We start from the raw sequence: 20,402 nt of genomic DNA on the forward strand, positions 1-20,402 counted from the left end.
AGTGACGTTTTGCCAGATCTGGGTGTGGGTGCCGAACCAGAGTGCAGCACATCACACATCGTCAGCCCCATCACTGGGTTCAGTTTAAATAATCTCCAGAAACAGGAAGTCATATTTCAGAAGTGCTGTGTGTATACGTGGGTCTGTGTGGCTGTGTGTGTGTCTGTGTGTGTGTCTGTGTGTGTGTGTGTGTGTGTGTGTGTGTGTGTGTGTGTGTGTGTGTGTGTGTACGTGGTCTGTGTGGCTCTGTGTGTGTGTGTGTGTGCGTGTTCAGTAACTGTGTCTCACCTTGCTGTCACCTTGTTCCTGCACCATGGTGCAGGTTCAGGTAACACTATCAGTCTGTTATTGGTCGGATGCTGTTACGTGTCCAAACAGCTGTGGTGGAGTGAACACTGTGATGTGATTGGCTGAGTACCTCTTTGTAGACACCGAGGGGTAAAGTGCTGAACGTTAACATGTTATTATTAGTTAACAAGACTCAGAATTAATCGTTCATCTTCCAGATCAGCTGGTGACATCTTTGAGGATAAAAGTGATTTGACAGCTGTAAAAATGTTCTAATAATGAAGGCAGTGTTTCACAATACAGCACACACCTCCTCCACATGACCCGCACGCTTTGTCTAATATAGCTGACCTGTTGTAAGTGTTGAAGGAGAAGAGGAGTGTTTCCACCCTCAGATACGCGTTAATTCATTTACTGTAGTGTGTGCGCAGATCCGACTCGCAGCCGGCTGTGAGATTCGGACAACCAGAAAATAAAGTTTGATCTCTGCAGCTGCGATCGACATCATAGAAAGTGTAAAAAACTTAAAATAAAAACAAATGAAGATGAAAACGAACACACACACACTGACAGAATGTGATGTTGTACAGGTTGGCTCTAAAAGGCTTTCAGGTGTGGAACTGATGGAGCTGTGACGGCTCTCAGGGTGCAGCACTGAGTTGGATGCATGGTGCTGCAACAGGCTGGTGTGACTCTGAGACTGTGATCACTGTTACTGTATGTGGGGAAAATGCTGCATCATTTAGGCACAAATACAACGTGTTACAGTAATCTAATGAGAGGAATAAGCTGTGGCTGACCTGCGATGCTGTTAGGATTGGAGCACAGTTTCTTGATGGGCTCCTTTGGGTGCCTGTAACACCTGTGCGTGATTACTGGTGTCTGCATTTCACAGTAACACCTTCAGATGTGCATAATTTACATTTGATCTGTTTTCTGACACATTTTTATCTGTGATATAAACGAACCAATACCCGAGGGAAGTGCAGATAAGGAAGTGGATTTCTGCCGTTGTAGAGCTGCATGTGTTCACTTTGTTGTCTTCTCTGCAGGTTTTATTATGGACTCACATTTGTGCACTAAAATAAAGATGTGCATGTCTCGTTATTCTCCCCTCTGATTGATGCGTGCGGGCTAAGAGTGGTGTGCATGGGCACAGTGCCACACTGACTTACCTTTGAGCAAGCCAAGGTGACACATTAATAATGGATTGGATTTCATATAGCGCTTTTCAAGGCACCCAAAGCGCTTTACAATGCCACTATTCATTCACTCTCATTACAAATGTATCCACATGAGCCTTCACTGTGTGATATGCAGCAGCAGACACACTCACTCCTGCCTTTTCCTGATATTCCTCAGCATTTTAACTGATTGTTGGAAGCTCCTTTAAGACTGTGGGCTGGACTGAAATGGTCACATGACCACGTGTGATTATAGGATAGGTTGAAATCTTTCAGGCATTCACCTCATGCCGGTATGACAACATGTTCTCCTACTGGGGTGATCGTGGCTCAGGAGTTGGCAGTTTGTCTTGTAATTGGAAGGTTGCCGGTTCGAGCAACCTTCCGACAGTCTCGGTTGTTGTCCTTGGGCAAGACACTTCACCTGTTGCCTACTGGTGGTGGTCAGAGGGTGTCAGTGCGCCCCAGGGCGGCTGTGGCTACATTGTAGCTTGCCATCACCAGTGTGTGAATGTGTGTGTGAATGGGTGGATGACTGAATGTGTAAAGCGCTTTGGGGTCCTTAGGGACTAAGTAAAGCGCTATACAAATACAGCGCTGAGAGTAGCCACGGCACTTTCAGTCAAAGGTCACACACACATCTTCATTTCCATTCTCATCATCCAGCTGCTGCGCGGCTGCTGTTTCTGCATCACGGATGTTGGCTTGTGTCATCACACCAAAGTGTGTTCCCTCGGGTCACGTGTCTGTGCGGCAGCGTCGGTTCCTGTCGTGTGCCCGCTGGGTTTTAGTTTTATGGATGATGTGAAATATTTGAATCAAACAGCAGGCGCACGCACACACGCACACACGCACACGCACACACACACACACACACACACACACACACACACACACACACACACACACACACACACACAGTAAGGGGATACCAAATTCAGAATGTTTGTGTGTGCTGATTTACTGTGACATGTCACCTTGCTAGAAGCACACACAGATTCACATTTCATTTCATGGAGGCAAAGATTTTGTGTGATGGGGTGTCACTGCTGTGTGTGTATGTGTATGTTTGGTCACTGAGGACAAACTGGACCACAGTGTTGCAGAGGAATGGTAACGTGGATCATGTTAAGCTTCTATTTGCTTTTTTTACCCCTCGTGCAGCCCTCACATGCTGATGAAGGCACCGGGAGCGGTCCCTGAACTACCGCTGTCGTTAAACTGGACTAAACTGTCCAGAGTGTTAGAGGAAGGGCGGAATGAAAAGTTTAAGAGAACATGGGCAAAAAATTAGGACTCACTGACGCCAATTAAACCAGGTTACAGGCTCTGAAGAAAAGTGATAGAGACAAACTGGAGCAACATTCATGAACTGGAATACCACACTGAGGGGAACGCCACCATCCTTCAAAAGGAATGACTCAGTCAGCAGCACTGCTGTGTGTGTGTGTGTGTGTGTGTGTGTGTGTGTGTGTGTGTGTGTGTGTGTGTGTGTGTGTGTGAGAAAGAGAGAGAGACAGTGAACCTGCTGCAGGCTAGAGCGACAGTGTTCATCAGTGTGTGACAGTCGGTGCTTGGTGCCGTCACGCTGCAGGCAGCCTGTGTGCTGCATTGATATGCATGTGCGCCGTCTCTGCAGCGCCCCCTACAGTCACACTGTGTTTGTGGCTTGCTGCCTCCCTAGCCGCCATTGTCTTCTGGAAAGATGTGCGAGAGTTGAAGTTTCCTCTGCAGCCTCCTCTCAGCTTCTGTCTGAAACAGAAACACATTAGAAACAGATGTGCTTCTACTTTCTTCTCCTCCGGTGTCTCCTTTGCATGTCTGCAGTGTGTGTGTAAACCCAGAGCCTGTAGATTTAAGCTTTTATGACCTACAGTTCAGAGTCTGCATAAACTTCCTGCTCACTTTCCAGTAGAAGTAATGATGATCACTTCAGCAGGTCACATTCAACCACCTGTCCATCCTCTTGTTTTCATCCGAAGCTGAGGCGGGAATGGTGTCAGCGGGATATTCCACATGGATTTTTCCTGAAAGTGTGTTCAGCTTCCTCCTGAAGGATCCTCAGCTGCTTCCAGCCCAGATGAGATATAAAATCTCTCCAGTGACTTCGCAGTCTATCTCCTCCCAGTCCTCCTCCCCGAAGGGCGCCGTGATTAGACGCTGCACCACCTCTGCTGGCTCTGCTCAGTACGAAGAAGCCGCTGAGCTGCTTGTAGTCCATGGCTCATTCTTTCTTTCCTTACCCAAAGCGAGTAGCCATGGGTGAGGGCAGCAGCACCTTCTGCCTCATCTCCTTCCAATCACTCATGGACGACTCATTCTCAAACCCGAAGAAGGAGATCTGAATACCTATGTGATTGTGGCAGAATTAAGGCACAACTGGACCACAGATCCATGTTTTTACCCATTTATTTACACTGGCTGCAGCTCTCAAGCTGCCAGCCGCACATCACACCACAACAACCCACCAACCCATGAGTCCCCGTGTTTTAACAGGCGGGCATGATCGCGGATGCCGTGCAGGTGCGTCCGCACGGCATCGCAGACCACGCCCACCACAGTGATATATTGTGAAATGTTGGGTAACGGGTCTGCCTGAAAATACCTTATTTAAAAACACCGAAGTGTGAGAAACTGTTTTACTTTAATTTATAATGACGAAAAAACTAAAAAGTGATATTTTTCTCTTGCTGGTTGTTTCAAATTCAATCTTTTATACCTTTTGGACAATTTTTTGCTGCAAAATCTTCATTTCCACCATAAATGAGGCGGAGCCCAAACTCACCGTCAGGGTTCAGAGTCTATTTAATCATCTGGATAATGTCCTGTCTGTGACACATAGCTGCTGTCCTGTCGTCCACCACCATGCACCTGCACCCTCCATCACTGCATAATATTTGCTGGATGAACTGAGTCTGAACACCAAACTCCGAGCTGCATTCTGCTGCTTTGATAAATCATTTCAAATGAGTGGCCGGAGCAGCGGAGTGGAAGTGGTTAATTAATTTGGTGGTTTCTGTGCTGTGGGTGCGGGGCAGCAGTTTAGCTCCTTATGTGTTTTTAATAGATTTCTGTCAGCTGAACACATTGAACCTCCTGAGAGGAGAGCTTAATGAGACATCCTGTCATCCTGACAAAGAGAAGCACTCCCAATAATTTAATCCACATTAAACACACAATAAAAGGTGCGCCTGCTCCTCTTCCTGACACGCCTCCATCATCAGAGCAGCAGCCGGTGATGGAGGCGCTCCGTCCTTGAGCCACTTCTCCTCACCCCGAGAGGCATTAACACCTGCAGTTACCTGTCACATTAAAGCTATTAATAGCTCATTAAATACACACACACACACACACACACACACACACACACACACACACACACACACACACACACACACACACACACACACACACACCTGCCTCCTGTCTGAAAACTGTTAGCCTTTGATTAAACTGTGTGTGTGTGTGTGTGTGTGTGTGTGTGTGTGTGATGTTAATACCATGGTTGTGTGTTCTCTGTAGATATTTTTGTTTTCCAGCTTCACACAGACAAATGCAAAGTTATTTTTATTATTATTTAGTGTTTTATGGAAACGCTGCAGGGAAAGTCTGTGCAACTATAGATTGTAAAAAGAAGATGGACATTCAGAAGCTGTGCTGTAGCATTTTGGCTGTGACCATATTTGTGTGAGAGGATGGGGCGCTCACAAAGCTCCAGAAGCACAAACATAGTGCAAAGGTCCAGTTCAGGTGAAGCTAGCAGACAGCTTGCAGCTACAGTTACCTGTGTCACCATCCAACCGTCAGTCTCAGAGGCCACGCCCCAAACCAAGCAGTTATTTCTGCTGTGATGTTTTAACATCAGGTCTGTGGGGCCTGACTCACTTTTGCCTCTGCTGGACATCAGAGGAACTGCAGTGACCTCAGGTACCTGAGGTGGCACGTGAGGAGCTGGTGATGAGAGTGAGCTCTTCTTGGGTCCATGTATGAATGTGATTCAGCTGTGGATGATATTTTGGGGTTGCTGTTTGCCATCCCAGATATTTCCCAGGACTCTCGACGTGCTTAGCTTCATGGCGTCATGTTAAGTCGTTTGTAGCTGAGTGTGTGACAGCTTGTTCTGATCAGCAGCCACAAATTTGACAGTAATTAAATGTTTTCTGTCAGAGTGTGTCTCACCTCAGCGCTGGGAGCACAGAGTCATTAATGCCTCCTAAAGCTGCGGGAAAACAGAAGGAACTGTCTGAATGGGGCTATCTCTGTGATGAAATCAGTGTCAAACGCATCCTGTCTACACTCTGCTGCTTCTTCATTCGCCGTCAGATCTCATCTGACCTGCTCGTTTGAGTCGATGCCACAGAGGAAAGGAGGCGTTTGTGGCAGCTTGTTTTCCTCAGAGGAAGTGCTCTGACAGCAACATGATGATTAAAAACAAGCGCTCAACTTGTTTCCAGGCATGTCTCACAGAATATCGGCTGCCTCGGGCCTCAGAGTCACAAACACAGGACTGGTATGACCGCCTGACCCCTCAACAAGCAGGTTTTGGTGCTTGAACCTGAGCAAACAAAAGGAAACAAAAAGTCCTGCAGGACTGATCTGTGAGTCGGACACTGATCGTGGTGCCGATACTAGCAGAGGCCCATTTACATCATCGTCTAATTTTAAATATACTTTAAATGTATTAAATTACAAATATTGCACTCTCTGCCTTCGTGGCGTGGCAGTGTGGCTTCGGTGAGTACTGAACGCGGTCGTGACCTCACCGGGTTCGCTCTGCTTTGAATGAAACTTTGTACGCAGCGTCTCCGGCTGCTCGCAGCAAATCGGGGCAGGCTGACCCGAAACACCAACTGAACTCACCTGTTGTGTGTTGTAACCGGAGCAGGCTGCAGCCCGGCAGGTTAAACTGTTTTCAGGTCAACGCTGTCTCTAACTGCAGGTAAAACATGACCTTTCACCTGCTCTCACCTCTCTCTTCTTAAGGTTTACCCAAAATGCACTTTGTGAATGATCATGCCAGTTTCTTCAGACTCTGGTCCAGCTAAAGTCAGATGTGACCGATCATCAGAACGCCTGACGGTCATGTTCTTCGTGTTATCGTTCGATCCTGTGAGCAGACGGCTTCGGTCTGCCCTCATTAATGCTGTCAGTGAATCTCTGCCTTCATCATCGTCATCATCTCGTGGCTCCTCATCCTCACCTCCCTCCTCTTCCTCACGCTGAAGCTAATTAGAATGAATTTTTCTGATGATTTGAACCTGGACAGTCTCTCCTTCAGTGTCACCTCCCTGTGCAGTTTTTACAATTATTTCTTAGTTTTAATGTATTCAGTTTTGTGCTTCAGTGTAAAAACTAAATAAAATGTGACGTTTTAACTGCAGATGTTTTACGTTTTCTTTGGTGTCACAGGAAGCCACTGACGGTTTGCTGCCTCAGCAGACTTGGTGAACGTGATATTTGAAATGTTAAATTTGTCGAGTGTCTCGTGGAAATCGAGTCTGGCTTCAGTTATTCTCCAGTTTGAGGTGATTTACTGGTTTTCAGTTTCTTTGATAACTGCAGTGACCTTTAAATCCTCTCATCATTTGACAAAAACACGAAACCCTTCACGTCTTCAAAGCGGCCGCTGATTGTGGAAAGGTCAGGAAGCACGAAGAGCAATAATTAAAGGCACATTTGCTGACAGTGGAGGAGTTTAGTCTCAGCTGCAGGTTTCCTCACCCTCGCTGTTTGTTTCTTTCACAGATCATTAAACTGATTTTTGTTTGACACCAGATTTGTCTCTGCTTGTCTCTTCATCTCATCCTCCCTCCTCTCTGTTTCATAATTACCTCCTCACCTCGTTACTCTTCTCCTTCACATCTTAAATGCTCCTCTTTGCTCTCCTTTCTTCTCTCCTCCCCTTCTGCTCTTGCGTTTTGGATTTTGTACTCACTTTCTATGTATATTTTTCTCCTCTCCACCTCCCCCCTTCATGCTTTTAATTTTATCTCCTCCTCCCTGTCAATGAGCCAATCCGAACAGCGGACTCCTGATCACTTCATGAATCTGAGGCATTATTTTTATATGTAAGTGGCTTCCTGGAAATCCCAACAAATACAGCCATAAACCTCTATCAGTGCCCAGACTCTCTTTTTACTTGGCACATTTATATAACTGCTCGAAAAGATTATGTACCAGCGTAGGGTCTGACAGTGCATCCAAGGATTTCATCCTCATACCTAATGTCAGTCAGGGTGCTGTTGCCTCACCTGCAGAGGTCTCTGCATCCCTCCATGGATAAGCCTCCCCAGACCAGCATAACATTCTCCACAGCTTCTACAGACCCTTTCACGTCTATCACATGTGCTCAGGGTGAACCTGCTCTCATCTGTGAACAGCACAGGGCATTCTATGACAAATGTCAGTCAGGTCCACGGTACCGTGCAGTGAGCGCACTAGAAGGCATCGGGCCCTCGGGCCACCCTCATGAAGCCCGTGTCTGATTGTTTGGTCAGAGACATTCACTCCAGCGGCCTGCTGTCCTTTTGTAGCTCTTCCAGTGCTCGTCCTCTCCCTCCTTGCACAGAGGATCAGATTCCGGTCCTGCTGATGCGTTAAGGCCTTCTACGGCCCTGTCCGGCTCTCCTGGAATCTCTTCCATGTTTCTGAGACTGTGCTGGGAGACAGCAAATCTTCTGGCAGTGACACGTATTGATGTTCCATGCTGAAGGAGTTGAAGTACCTGTGCAGCCTCTGTAGGGTCCTGGTATTACCTCATGCTACCAGCAGTGACACTGATCTTAGCCAAATGCAAGACTAGTGAAATACAGTCATACAAGACGAGGAGGGTAAAACGAAAACTATCCCTGGTTTGGGGGTCGTCTCATTGTTGCCCCTCTATTGCACCCCCCTCTGATCCTTACCTGATCAGATCAGTATCCAGGAGTTTAAGTGACTTGATGCTGTGCTCTGATTAAAAAGTGTTTTTGTGAGAAGTGTATCATTTCTCAAGTTGGTTGTTCTCCTTTCCTGGTTCTCCTCCTCTTCCCTGGGCTGCAGAGCGGTGGTGTGAGCGTTATGGAGACCTGCGAGGGGAGCTGCTATGCGTGGAGCTGGAGAAGGAACGACAGGGTTTGGGCCTCAGCCTGGCGGGAAACAGGGATCGCTCCCGTGTCAGCATCTTCGTGGTTGGGCTCCATCCCGGGGGGCCAGCCGCCCGCGACGGGCGCATCCAGATTGGAGACGAGCTTCTGGAGGTAAGAAGAGTCCAGATTATCATTTTACATAAATTACATCAACCACAGTGAGAATGAAGGCATGGCGTTCATGAGAGATGATTTTAATCATGTGTGAGGAACTCAGTACAACATCTGCAACATCTAGGCCATCCTTTTTTTAATTTATTTTTTGATAGTGTTCAAATGAGTTTGTTGTTGTCAAATGTGTCAAAGCTGCATGCAGGTGGCTCTTCTACCTGCAGATGCATCAGACTGAAGAGAAAACGCCTGAGTGCAGCTCTCAGGTCGATCTGCAGGGTGTGTTTGTATTGATATAACATTTTGCTTCTTGTAGTTCTCGGGGACCTTTCAGCGGTCTGCCCCTCTGAGGACACATTTACTCCTGTTGTTGTCTGTCTGTCTGTATTCATGAGGTAATAACCCTCCCTCACTTTCAGCACCTGTGGACATCAGGTAACTCGTCTCCACCCCTCTGTCTGCATTTCAGATTAACAACCAGATTCTTTATGGGCGGAGCCACCAGAACGCCTCGGCAATCATTAAGAGTGCCCCCTCCAAGGTGAAGCTCATCCTGCTCAGGTAGGACTGCAGTGCATGATGGGAAAGTCAGAGCATTTAAAAAAGGTTCCATACACAGTGACCTGCTGCGTTATGGAACGTTTTGGTTATCAAACTAACACTGGTGCTGCTACCAGTGTTAGTTTGATAACCAAAAGCAAAACAATAATAAATAACATTTTTATTCAGTCAACAAAAAAAGTCATTTTACAAATAAACTTTCAGTTTCAGTGTCTGATTCAGCAAGCTGTGGGCTCTTCCTCTTGTTACAACAATAAAAAAAAAAAACTACATTAAAAATTTAAATTTCATATAATTAAGATAAATAATATTTGACTGATCTCACAGCAGCTGAAACAGAGTAATAATAAATATCAGTAATAATATTTCAATTTAAAATAATTAAAGCAATATTTGTGCATTAAGTTGTTAAAAATAGAATTATTAAAGACTTCTCTGCAAACCCTCCGGTGAGCTGCATCAGACGCTTTGGCCGGTTTCCTGACCTAAACACTCACTGACTCCGCCCCCTTTTTAATCCTGCATAGCGTGTTTTATTGTCGTGTGTCTTGATTGTGAATGATATCACAGTTATTCTCTGATGCTGTCGTTCATCCACAAAAACATGACCTTGTGCGCCGGTGAGGAGGTCTGTGCAGGAAACGCATGAAGAACAAGCTGTTTCTGTTTCCTGTCGCTGCATTCTCTGCAGCATATCATCAGCTGATGCAGACTGAGCACGCTCAGCTGAGTCTGAGGAAAACACAGCTGCATTCCCTTCAAAATAAAACCTGCTTCCTGATGTGGAGGATGACTCCCAGGCTGTGGAGAAGAAGCTCAAAGCGTCCCAGAGCTCAGGCTTTACCACAGCAGGGACGGTGGAACGCCTCCTTCACACTCACTGAGGAGTCATTTAGGATCCAGGGAGGAGATGGGTAGATTATACTCCTCGTTCCTCCTCCTCCTCCTCTTCCTCTGCAGATCCATAAATGATCTTTTGTGATTTGCAGCTTTGAAGCAAGCGGGTGCGTTTAAGTCCAAAGCCTGGCTCATGGGGCCGGGTTAGCACTCCGTCATGCAGATTTAAACCCTCAGCCTGACAGGATGAAGACCATCGCGCTTATCCTCCTCTTTCTGAGGAGAGTTTATCCACATTGTCACTCAGTTTCACCTGATATGGGACGTGACGGAGCTGTAAGTAGATCACATTATCAGCACAGGAGAGATGAAAGGGAGGAGATGGTTTCAGGTGAATGTGCTCAGACTTTAATCAGCACAGACTGTTCATGTTTGAAGTGTGAAAAGCTGACGTTAGCTTTGATAAAAGGAAAAATTGGATTGAACTTTTTGTCTGCAGCCCTCATTTTGACAGGATGTCAGAGGCAGAGGTGAGGAATGAAGTCCTCACTGTTCTCCTCTAATTTAACTCATCACTTAAATTCAGCCGTCAGACAAACGGCAGAATGAGAGACACTTAAGTGAAATCCTTCTCTGAGCTTCAGACCGTACTTCTCTCCATGTTTGGTGAGAGAAATTTGAAGATTTTGATTGGAGGTTATTTATTAGCGGGTATATGTGTGTGTAAGGGTCTCATACAGTCTTTCCTCCCTCTAGTCCAATCACGGTCATTTTTGAAACTCCTGCCATGTTGGTTTCAACATGTTTAGTTAAAATTTCACTGCGCAACATCTCAAAGTTATTCCCTTAATTTCCTTTTTGTTAAAGAAAGCAGGTCAATATAAGACATGAAACACTGTGCAGTGTGACACCTGTAGTGTGACAGGTAAGCGGTCAAAGGGATGAGCCCGTCTGATTGGTTGTTTAATCATGACTCGTGCAGCTCCTTGACAGGGCAGACAGGTCACGGTGGCGTTATTCGGGAGGCTGGTACGAAGAGATGCAGGTAGATGAAGGTGTCAGTCTGAAGTGTGAGACTGCTACAGATCTCCTTTACGCCATCTGATTGGTCATTCGCTGCACCCCAGTGTCGGCATGGAAACATTGAAACAAGTAAATCACACGGAAAACAGGAGATCAGAGTGCTCACTGAGCCGGGGAAGCGGCAACCAACAATCAGCTGACACTTTGATGTGTCTGTGATGTCATCATCAATCCACCGGCGCAGGTGTCTGTCACTTCCTGACAGCTGTAGTGTTGGAGTGAGACAGTGATGGAAACATCTGACTGAAGCTGTAATAAATGCTGATCTGCGCTGACTCACAGATATCTGGAACACTACACACAGATATTCTGGACATGAAGTTATGTCTGCTGTTTCTTAACTTCCTTTTGTTTTTTTGAATTTGAAATATTAAAATACAGAAACTTTTTTTTATGTTTTTATGATCATCATATTAAATTTAATGTTTCCTTGTGAATATTTTTGTTTGGCTGATTAAATGAAGGAAACTGTTTCCTGCAGTTCAGTTTGTGTCTCTGTGGTACATTCAGGACACTTTTCTTCTTCCTGCAGCGTGAACGCATTGCGCCTTTCAGGGTTTGTGGAGGTAAACGTGGTCTTTAGAAGGGATCAGTATGGCGCTGAGGAGGAGGGGGAGGAAGAGGTGGTGTGTTTGGATGAGATGAAGGGATTCCTCCCATGATTCCCTGATCATATCAGCGTTCTGTTTCGACTCCTATGATGGTCATCTCTCTCTCTCTCTCTCTCTCTCTCTCTCTCTCTCTCTCTCTCTCTCTCTCTCTCTCTCTCTCTCTCTCTCTCTCTCTCTCTCTCTCTCTCTCTTCTTCCTTCCTCCTGGCGGCTCTGATTGAATCGTGTCAGAGCAGCAGGACGTTGGCACTCTCGCCGTGTTCAGCCAGGTGAAAGAAAACTCGTTAAAGTCGAGTCCACGGGCTGCAGCTGAATGATTTATCAGTGAATGAAGGTCGCAGCGGCACCAAGCTAACACGGTTAACTGTTTCCCTGCCAGTCTACACGTCCGACTTCCTGTTTCACTGATTTCCAAAATGATGACGTAAGGAAGAGCCGACATGGAGACTGGAAGTCAACAAACTAGAAAATAAAATCAGGATTTCGTCACTTTTCACTCACAGAAACAAAAAATGTAAAGTTCCTGATTGACCTGCAATCATTACATCAGGTTTGGAGGTGATGACATCATCACCATCCTCAGCATCTCTTCCTCATTAAAAAAAAAGCCGGAAATGCAGCAAATTACTTTCATATATGTGTTTATTTGTTATTTTGGGCTGAAAATCATGAAAAATTCCTGTTATGGAGACAGCTCCTGATTCATCTCTGTGCATCGCTGCACAGGTGCAGAGAAAAACTCTTTGTGCAGAAGGCATGAGAAACTTCCAGGAATCCCATCTGGATAATCCAGTGGTCTTACATGAGTCCGACAGCAGGTGTAGAACAGGTGGTGCCATGATAATGCTCAGTTGCGCCACCTTTAGGTTAGAAATGCACATCTTAACGTTTTTACTCCGTCATCCACCCAAGTTTCACATTGGCTGGCTATTAAACATCTGAGGCTCAGAAGGGGCTGCCTGGTTCTGCCGGAGGTTTCTTCCTGTTTAAAGGGAGTTTTTCCTCCCCACTGTCGCCAAAGTGCTTGCTCATAGGGGGTCATATGGTTGTTGGGTTTTTCTCTGTATGTATTATTGATTCAATTGAATTGAATTGAACAGACGAGTTTGAAACCCATCACCTCAACTTCAAGGTCAGAGGTCAAGTTGTTTGAAAATCTTGTGAATGTGATAACTCGAGAAGGAAGTCACCTAAGATTAATGCCACGTGCACAGCTACCAAAAATCTTTACTGCCACAGGTTCACCATCCTGAACCCTCCCTAACACTTTGTCTGTGGACTCGTGTCCCCTCAGCTCAGCTCGACAGGAATCACATTGCGGAAACTGACCTGCTGCTCAGCTGGATTTCTCTGCGCCGTCACCAACGACGGAGCAGTGCGTCAGCAGGTGATGGTGAGAAGCAAAGGAGGTCGAGGAACAAGAGGGAGAGAAAATCTGTAGGTGTGACTTGGTCTGTCGGGGTTCTGCCAAAGCTTTAAAATGCTGCTGTGGTCGCATGGTCCTGTTACTCTGTCTGTGGACCGCAGCACAGACGCCCATTATGAGCTGCGGTAAAGCTGTAATGGAGCGGACGCGGTGAGTTTTCATGGTGATGTCTGGTGACAGATTCATTACAGGATACCCAGATTTGCACTGCACTTCCTGCGGATGGCATCCTCGGACTGAGTGCTGCAGTAATGAGCTCTGAGAATGAACATAAGAGCAGGACGAGGATCTCAGCGGCTCCTCTGATGCAGATGGCTCCATTTAATGGCGATGCCTCAAATCCAACGAGCTTCAGACAGCTCCTCTGAGGGTTTGAAGTGACGGCGGAGTTGTTCCATATGGCGCTACGCCCTCCTTCATGTCCGTCGGCTCTCTGGGGGGCGTTGCTGCTGTTTTCTGCTCTGTTACCCGCCAAGCTGTTGCTGCAGTTGTAGATATAATAAATCCTTCTTCAGCCGGGCCCGGTGGACTGAGCCTGAGTTTGGATTACAACTATGGTCCTATCAGGAGAGGAAGAGGAGGAGGAGAGATGATGTCACACTGTCTGCCATTACAGCGTTACATTTTCTGTTTACACGTCAGTGTTTAAAACTTAATTCTGCTTTATTTCAGCCTGCCGTTCCTCTCATTCGTGAGTCAGCTGAGTCATGAGAACTTTGCAGTGTGTTGATGTATGCAGAGACTGTACATAAAGGTTGAATATCGTCTTAGGTTTGTGATGTCCTGGCATGAAGTTGAACATTTCCATCATCACAATTTTGCCTTTTTGGGGTCAGATGAATACGGCCTGGATCGTTTGCTTTCTCTGGCCTCCTTTCTGACTGTAACGGGTCCTTCAGTTCCAAAGCAAACACTACGTTCTATTCAATCAAAGCTGAAACCAGCGACCGAGACCAGAAACTCCTTTGCAAACTTTTTACTAACCTCAGTGATCGAATGAGCAGGAGGCCCATTTTACAGTCAGAAGATACCTGCTGCGTAAGGCATAAACACACAAATTCTGCAGGTGTGGCAGAGCTGTGATCCGAATTTATCAAATTTCAGATCCGTGGAAGAAAATAGTTGAATTAATATTTAAAATTTCACCACTGGGTGGCAGTGTTTTATGAGAAAGTGCTGGCGTAGCTGTCCCTGCAGTGCAGGAGTGATGAGGTTTGAACTTCCTGTTTGTGAAGCTGAAGTTTGTTCTCATGGTTTTGTGTTTTTCTATTTTTGTGTCAATCTGTGTTTCCTTTTTTCTAAATGTATTGATCAAACTAACATCCGGGGAGGGATAAAAAAACAAAAAACTGGGCACTCCCACCTAGAGGGGGAGACCAGGTGGGGAGTGCCCAGAGGTGTGAGGAAACCAGGAGCTGCACAGACTATGCTGAGGAAACATGAGTGAGTCATCAGTGAGGCGTGTCGGTGGCTCTACAGCAGCACAAAGTAACAGATGGACGACCACGTAGAAGAAACCGTTGCTGATGCTGCAGTGTGAGACTCGAAAGAGCACACAAGGAGAAGCCTTCACAGTAAAACCGAAACGTCCGGCTGTTTTTATTTCTCTCTACTTAAAAAAGATTAAAAAGATGAAACCTGCAGCTGCTGAGGAGGACCTCAGACTGTGGAGCTTTGTTTCCGGTTGTCCTCCTCTGTGGATTTTCCCGGGATCACAAATTTCTTTAGCCTGTTGTTGGGCCCTGACCCTCAGCTCTGTGAAGCATCACCGTCATGCTGCTGCAGTTTAAAGAGCTGCACTGCTCTGTCGAAGCTGTAGATGAGCTCCTCTGCTGCTTTTACAGCTTTGCTGCACCTCCACGACGCACTGAAATTCCGAGCCAACAGACGTTCTGAGTTTAAACCAGAGAGACTGGTGAATCTGATGGCACAGTCACAAAGCTTCGCATAGTTCCAGAGCGGACTCGGTCTGTCCTGCTCAAGTAAATCCGTCTTTGCTGCTCAATGCTGAGTCAGAGGGGAGGCACTCTGATTCAGGCTGTTTCCATTATCGTGTCACTGTAGTATCGCGTCACATGTGAAACACTGCATGTTATCCCTCAGGCCAGTCACACCTCTACATCATCCTGCATGATGTAAGTAAGTAAAATGTATTTGTATAGCACTTTTTAAGACAGGAATGTGTTACAAAGTGCTTTACAAGGAATATAAAAACATGTCAGACAAAACAACATACTACACAAGAACAAGAGCGTTACCCAAATGCCTGTCTAAATAGATGCGTTTTCAGCTGTTATTTAAAAGAAGTCACAGAGTCAATGGTGCGTAGAAGAGGAGGTAAACTGTTCCATAGAATTGGTGCTAGGGTTTGGAAAGTGTGATCCTTTGTTTTCAAACGGGTCCGTGGAAGAGTCAGAAGAACTAAGTGGATCTAAGAGTCAGGGTGAAGAAGCTCGATGATATAAGTGGGGGCCTCTCCTCATAAAGAAATAAAAGTAAGAATGAGGATTTTAAACTGATATCTATACCCAACCAGAAGCAAGTACAAGGACTTTAACAAGGGAGTGATATGAGTGAATTTATGACTGTGTGTTAACAGCCTTGGTGCAGCATTTTGGACTGCTTGAAGGTGATTTAAAGATGCCTTTGTCAGACATGTTGTCTGATTTTAGGCTTGATACTCTGGAGTAAGAATTGAACACTCAGTCTTGTCTGCATTCAGCTGCAGGAAATTGTTTGCCATCCAATCATTAATTTTCTTATGACAGTCCATTAGAATGAATAATTTGTCTAATTCGCAAGGTTTAAACAAGATGTACAGTTTGATATCATCTGCATACAGATGGTAGAAAATCATTTTGAAACCACTAATGATAAGGCCTAAAGGCAGAATATATAATGAAAATAACAAGGGGCTTAAAACCAATCCTTGTGGAACACCGCATGATAATTCAGCAATATCTGACCGAAGGTTTCCTACTGAATCCAAAAGTGATCTATCTACAACAAATGAGGTGAAGCATTTTTAGGACAGATCCAGATATCCCTACCATATGATTTAAGTGGTGGATTAAGATCTGATGATCAAAAAGGTCCAGTAGAACAAGGACTGAGCAAACACCTTCTGTCTGTGGCCATCAAAAGGTCATTTGTGACTTTAAGGGGAGCTGTTTCTGTGCAGTGTAACTTTGAAAAACCTGACTGAAAGTTATCAAGACTTTTTCTAATATTTTAGAAATGAAAGGAGGTTTTGAGATGGGTCTGTAGCTTGTCTGAAGTGTTGGATCCAGGTTAGGCTTTTTCAGATTGAATAACCTGTTTAAAGCACCTGGGGACAGAGCCAGATAGCAGGGAACAGTTTATCAACGTGACCACAGAGGGCCCATGGCGTCAAAAACTTTAAGAAACAGAGAATTATAATTATAATTATGGGATGTGGGAGATCACAGTTGAAGGGGCTATCTAAGGGAGTTATATTTCCTCTTAGGCCACTAATCTTATCTTGGAAAAATCTTAAAAAGGCATTGCAATCCATATCTGAGAAGACTGGTGTACATGGAGTAGGAGGAGAGATGATGCTATTCACTGTATCGGAAGAACCTTAGGATTTTTTTTCCTACTGCAAGTAGTTTAGAGAAATCAGTGGCTCTTGCATCTTTCACTATGTTGTTAATAGCTATTTTAAGTGGAGCTTATGAACCGCAAGTTTTGTGGCTTTCCACAGGCGCTCAGTTTAACGGCATATTCGCCTAAAGCTGCGGATAGCTTCTATGATCCTGGGCAGGGATTTAACAGTGCTGCCTTTCTGATTTTGAGAGGAGCCACTTTATCTAGAATTTTTAGACATTGCAAATTGAGGGATGCCACATGCATCATCATTTTCAGGTAGATTATTATCAAACAATTCCACAAATTCTTCCACCACAGAGTCAGTAATTAGACATAAATGCTTCACATGAACAAAGAGCAGAGTTTCACAGATAAAGGAGACATCAAATACAGTACAGGCGTGTGTGTAGCAGTCTTTGTTCATACTGAAGTGAAAAACTCGTGATCCTCTGTGTCTCTGCAGAAACGACGATGCAATAAACCAGATGGCCGTTCCTCCCTTCCCCTCTCCCCCTCCACCACCCTCCCTCAGCCCGGCCAGCCCTGAGGTACACACACACACACACACACACACACAGATTCAGGATACAGCTTCTCTTTCCCCATACGTTTGGATATGTGCTCTCCACTTTTGAGCAGTGACACTGCATTTAAAATCCTTTTGTTGAGTGAAGCAGTAATTTTGTCTGTTGTGATGTCACTGTGTCAGGCTGAGTGATTACAGACTCGTTAATGTCGCCAGATAGTGTGAAAAGAATAAAAAGGTTTGTCGTCAAAGCTGAAAACAGACCAGAGGAAGCAGGTGAAGGTCACTGTGAGATCATTTAGACAAACGTCCATGTGAGTGTGAGTGATGGCAGGATGGAGTTCTCTTCAATGGCCGTGGTTTAATCGTCACAATGTTCAGACTGCTGTGTGTAAAATGTTTTGATCTGATTTGTTTGGTCATATTGATGAAAATGTTAACCTGTGAGAATTTGCAGGAGGTCTAGGTAAAAGTTTGCAGGTAATGTTTCCTGTCCTTTGTAAAGATGTATGTTAGCGTTTAACAGATGGATGAGCCTTCAGTGTTTGCAGAAAGAAGATAAAATATTCATTTTTGAAGTTTAAGGTCACGAAACAGTCGGTTATTGGTTGTTTATGTGGAAGTCCATCAGCTGTGTGAGCGCGCTCAGAACACACCAACATCCAGCTTTGACCTCCACAGAGGAGAAAGTGGCGTCTGCTCATTTGAGACGAGCACCAAAGTTCATTTTTGTGTTTGTGTGTCAGTGTATCTCGCCCGCCCTGCTCAGTGGATCCACCCCCTCTGACAGCCCCTGCCTCCCCGACAGCTTGACACTCCACCCGCTGTCGGACGCACCGGTGAGTGTGATGCTGAACCTGAAACAGAAACGTGGGAACGAGTCGTAAGTGTGAGCTGATCTGAGGTTTGCTTAACAGGACGAGCCAAGCGACGAAGCCGAGCAGAACAGCAGGAGCAGGAACAGTGCCCCCGAGAGTCTGAAAGAGTCCGACACTTTCAGAAAGGTACACAGCCATCAGACTCCGCCCCCAGGGCGTAATCATTCAGATTATTACATGTTCACCCTTGGGGACCTTAATACTGACATTCTCTGATCAAACAGACCAGACTTTATGTGAATTTTTCCCAATTTTGGACCTATTGTCTTCTGTTTACTTCTGACCATCGTCAACTTTATCTTTCTGTCTATAAAAAAAACTTTTCCTGTTTATGAATCTCATCAACAATTATGAGTGACGAATGAGATAAGGTGTAAAACATACCCTTAGACCTGCAGGTCTCCAACATCCAAGAAAGTGAAAACAGCCAGAAGAATGATTTTATTTGGACATATTTCATATCTCCAAAGGTTGATTCTACAGGCCAGTGGACACTCTTTCAATGATGAGGATGTACACATCCTGGACAGGTCACTTTGATGAGTGACAAAACGTTTCTCCAACTGAAAATGCTATGTCCAGATGAACAGAATCAACCTTTGGAGATTTACTTACCTGGATGATTGAGAATGCAGCAAGACAACATATTTCATACTAAAAACTTTGTCCTCATTCAGTCCAAATGTCCCAGAAATGTGACTGAATGAGGACATGAATGCGTCTCCTTGACCTGCTCTGCTCTGTTTCCTGTGCAGAGGCTGAAAGCTGCAGAGTCTCCAGAAAATGAGCTGCAGGCTATGCTGGAGCAGCAGGTAACCTCACAGGAAGCGCCCACATCCTTTAAGTTAAAGATGAAATATCACACTAATAAAAGCTGTTTGAGGTAAATGTCCCACTATCAGAATTGATCTCACTCTCAAGTGCAATGCACGGCAGCTCCTGTTTCTATAAATTTGACTGAGCTCCAAACGTTATGAGGGTGAATCCTATAAGATAAGATAAGATAAGATGGCCTTTATTAGTCCCACAGGTGGGAAATTTGTTTTGTTACAGCAAAAGTGCAAAGTTATGTAGCAGAACATCCAACATCTACAGTTTTAATTGGCTGTAAAAATTTTATTGAAGTCTTTTAGCCTTCATGAAAGATCATGAGATGCTTCGGAGGGGATGGTGCTGTGTGGTTTCAAAAAGAAGAGGCTGCTGCAGAGTGAGGTGAGGATGCCTCGCCTCAGTAACCTCTGGATGCTGGCTCAGACTCACGCTCCTGTGAAGACTGTGAAGGCCACAGCGCATGATTCACATCATCATCTCCATCAACCGTCGCAGTGAGGCTCTGATGAAGAGTCTGCAGTGAGTCTTCACTCTGAGGAGGCAAACGCTGACCCCTGTGCCCCCCGGCAGCTGCTGAAGTGTGACGAGTGATTCGGCTTGGCGTGCAGCTCAGACTTTCAGGGCCGTGCTGGAGTACCAAGACCCCGAGGCCTCAGAGGCATCAGCTGGAAGAGAAAATACTTAATTTCCTGTTCTGGTGTGTTCGGCTTGCTTCTAAGCCGTGACGGCTTTGGTGTAGGGCAGCAGTGTCACACCATGTATGATGATGTTACACCAGACTGACTGTGCAGGGTTTCTGTTCACTTTTCCTGATGTTGGTGTGGTTACTGTTATTATGGACTTATTTCACTTCATTCTCACTTTGTTCTTATCAGTCACACAAGAGCCTCTATCAATACATCTGATCTGTGTACGTGTGTGTGTGTGTGTGTGTGTGCATGTGTGTGTGTCCAGTCACACAGTAAACGGATGGCAGCTTCTCCTCCTCTGATCAGCCCCGATCAGCACAGAGGTACAAACACAGACATTTAACTGTGAAAAATCAGATCGACGTGCAGACTTCATGTTTCTAAGAGTAAACTGATCCTCATCCTCCTCAGACCCAACCTGCTGCGCTGTGGTTCCTGGTCAGGAGACACTGCTGGAGATCTCCAAAGGTCGATCTGGACTGGGACTCAGTATAGTGGGAGGAAGAGACACACAGCTGGTAACACACATGCACACAAAGACACACACACACACACACACACAAAGACAGACTCACACACACACACACACACACACAGTGTGTGAGTTTACAGTCTAGTGCTATACCTGCTTTTGTAACCAGC

The 20,402-nt window shown here is 45.5% G+C and overlaps 1 protein-coding gene across 13 annotated transcripts in view; it reads left to right on the top strand.

Moving 5' to 3' along the window:
- Positions 1 to 20,402, top strand: part of patj (PATJ crumbs cell polarity complex component) — an 83,381-nt gene that overhangs the window by 51,864 nt on the left and 11,115 nt on the right. For all 13 annotated transcript variants that reach the window (XM_019351410.2, XM_019351408.2, XM_019351407.2 and 10 more), the window contains 8 exons: positions 8,514 to 8,710; positions 9,180 to 9,271; positions 17,300 to 17,384; positions 18,109 to 18,201; positions 18,280 to 18,366; positions 18,996 to 19,052; positions 20,026 to 20,083; positions 20,172 to 20,278. In XM_019351410.2, the coding sequence (XP_019206955.1) occupies positions 8,514 to 8,710; positions 9,180 to 9,271; positions 17,300 to 17,384; positions 18,109 to 18,201; positions 18,280 to 18,366; positions 18,996 to 19,052; positions 20,026 to 20,083; positions 20,172 to 20,278 (776 nt within the window). The remainder of the gene's footprint in view (positions 1 to 8,513; positions 8,711 to 9,179; positions 9,272 to 17,299; positions 17,385 to 18,108; positions 18,202 to 18,279; positions 18,367 to 18,995; positions 19,053 to 20,025; positions 20,084 to 20,171; positions 20,279 to 20,402) is intronic.

The sequence above is a fragment of the Oreochromis niloticus genome, linkage group LG23 (assembly GCF_001858045.2).
Source record: "Oreochromis niloticus isolate F11D_XX linkage group LG23, O_niloticus_UMD_NMBU, whole genome shotgun sequence".
In the NCBI taxonomy this organism is placed as follows: domain Eukaryota; kingdom Metazoa; phylum Chordata; class Actinopteri; order Cichliformes; family Cichlidae; genus Oreochromis; species Oreochromis niloticus.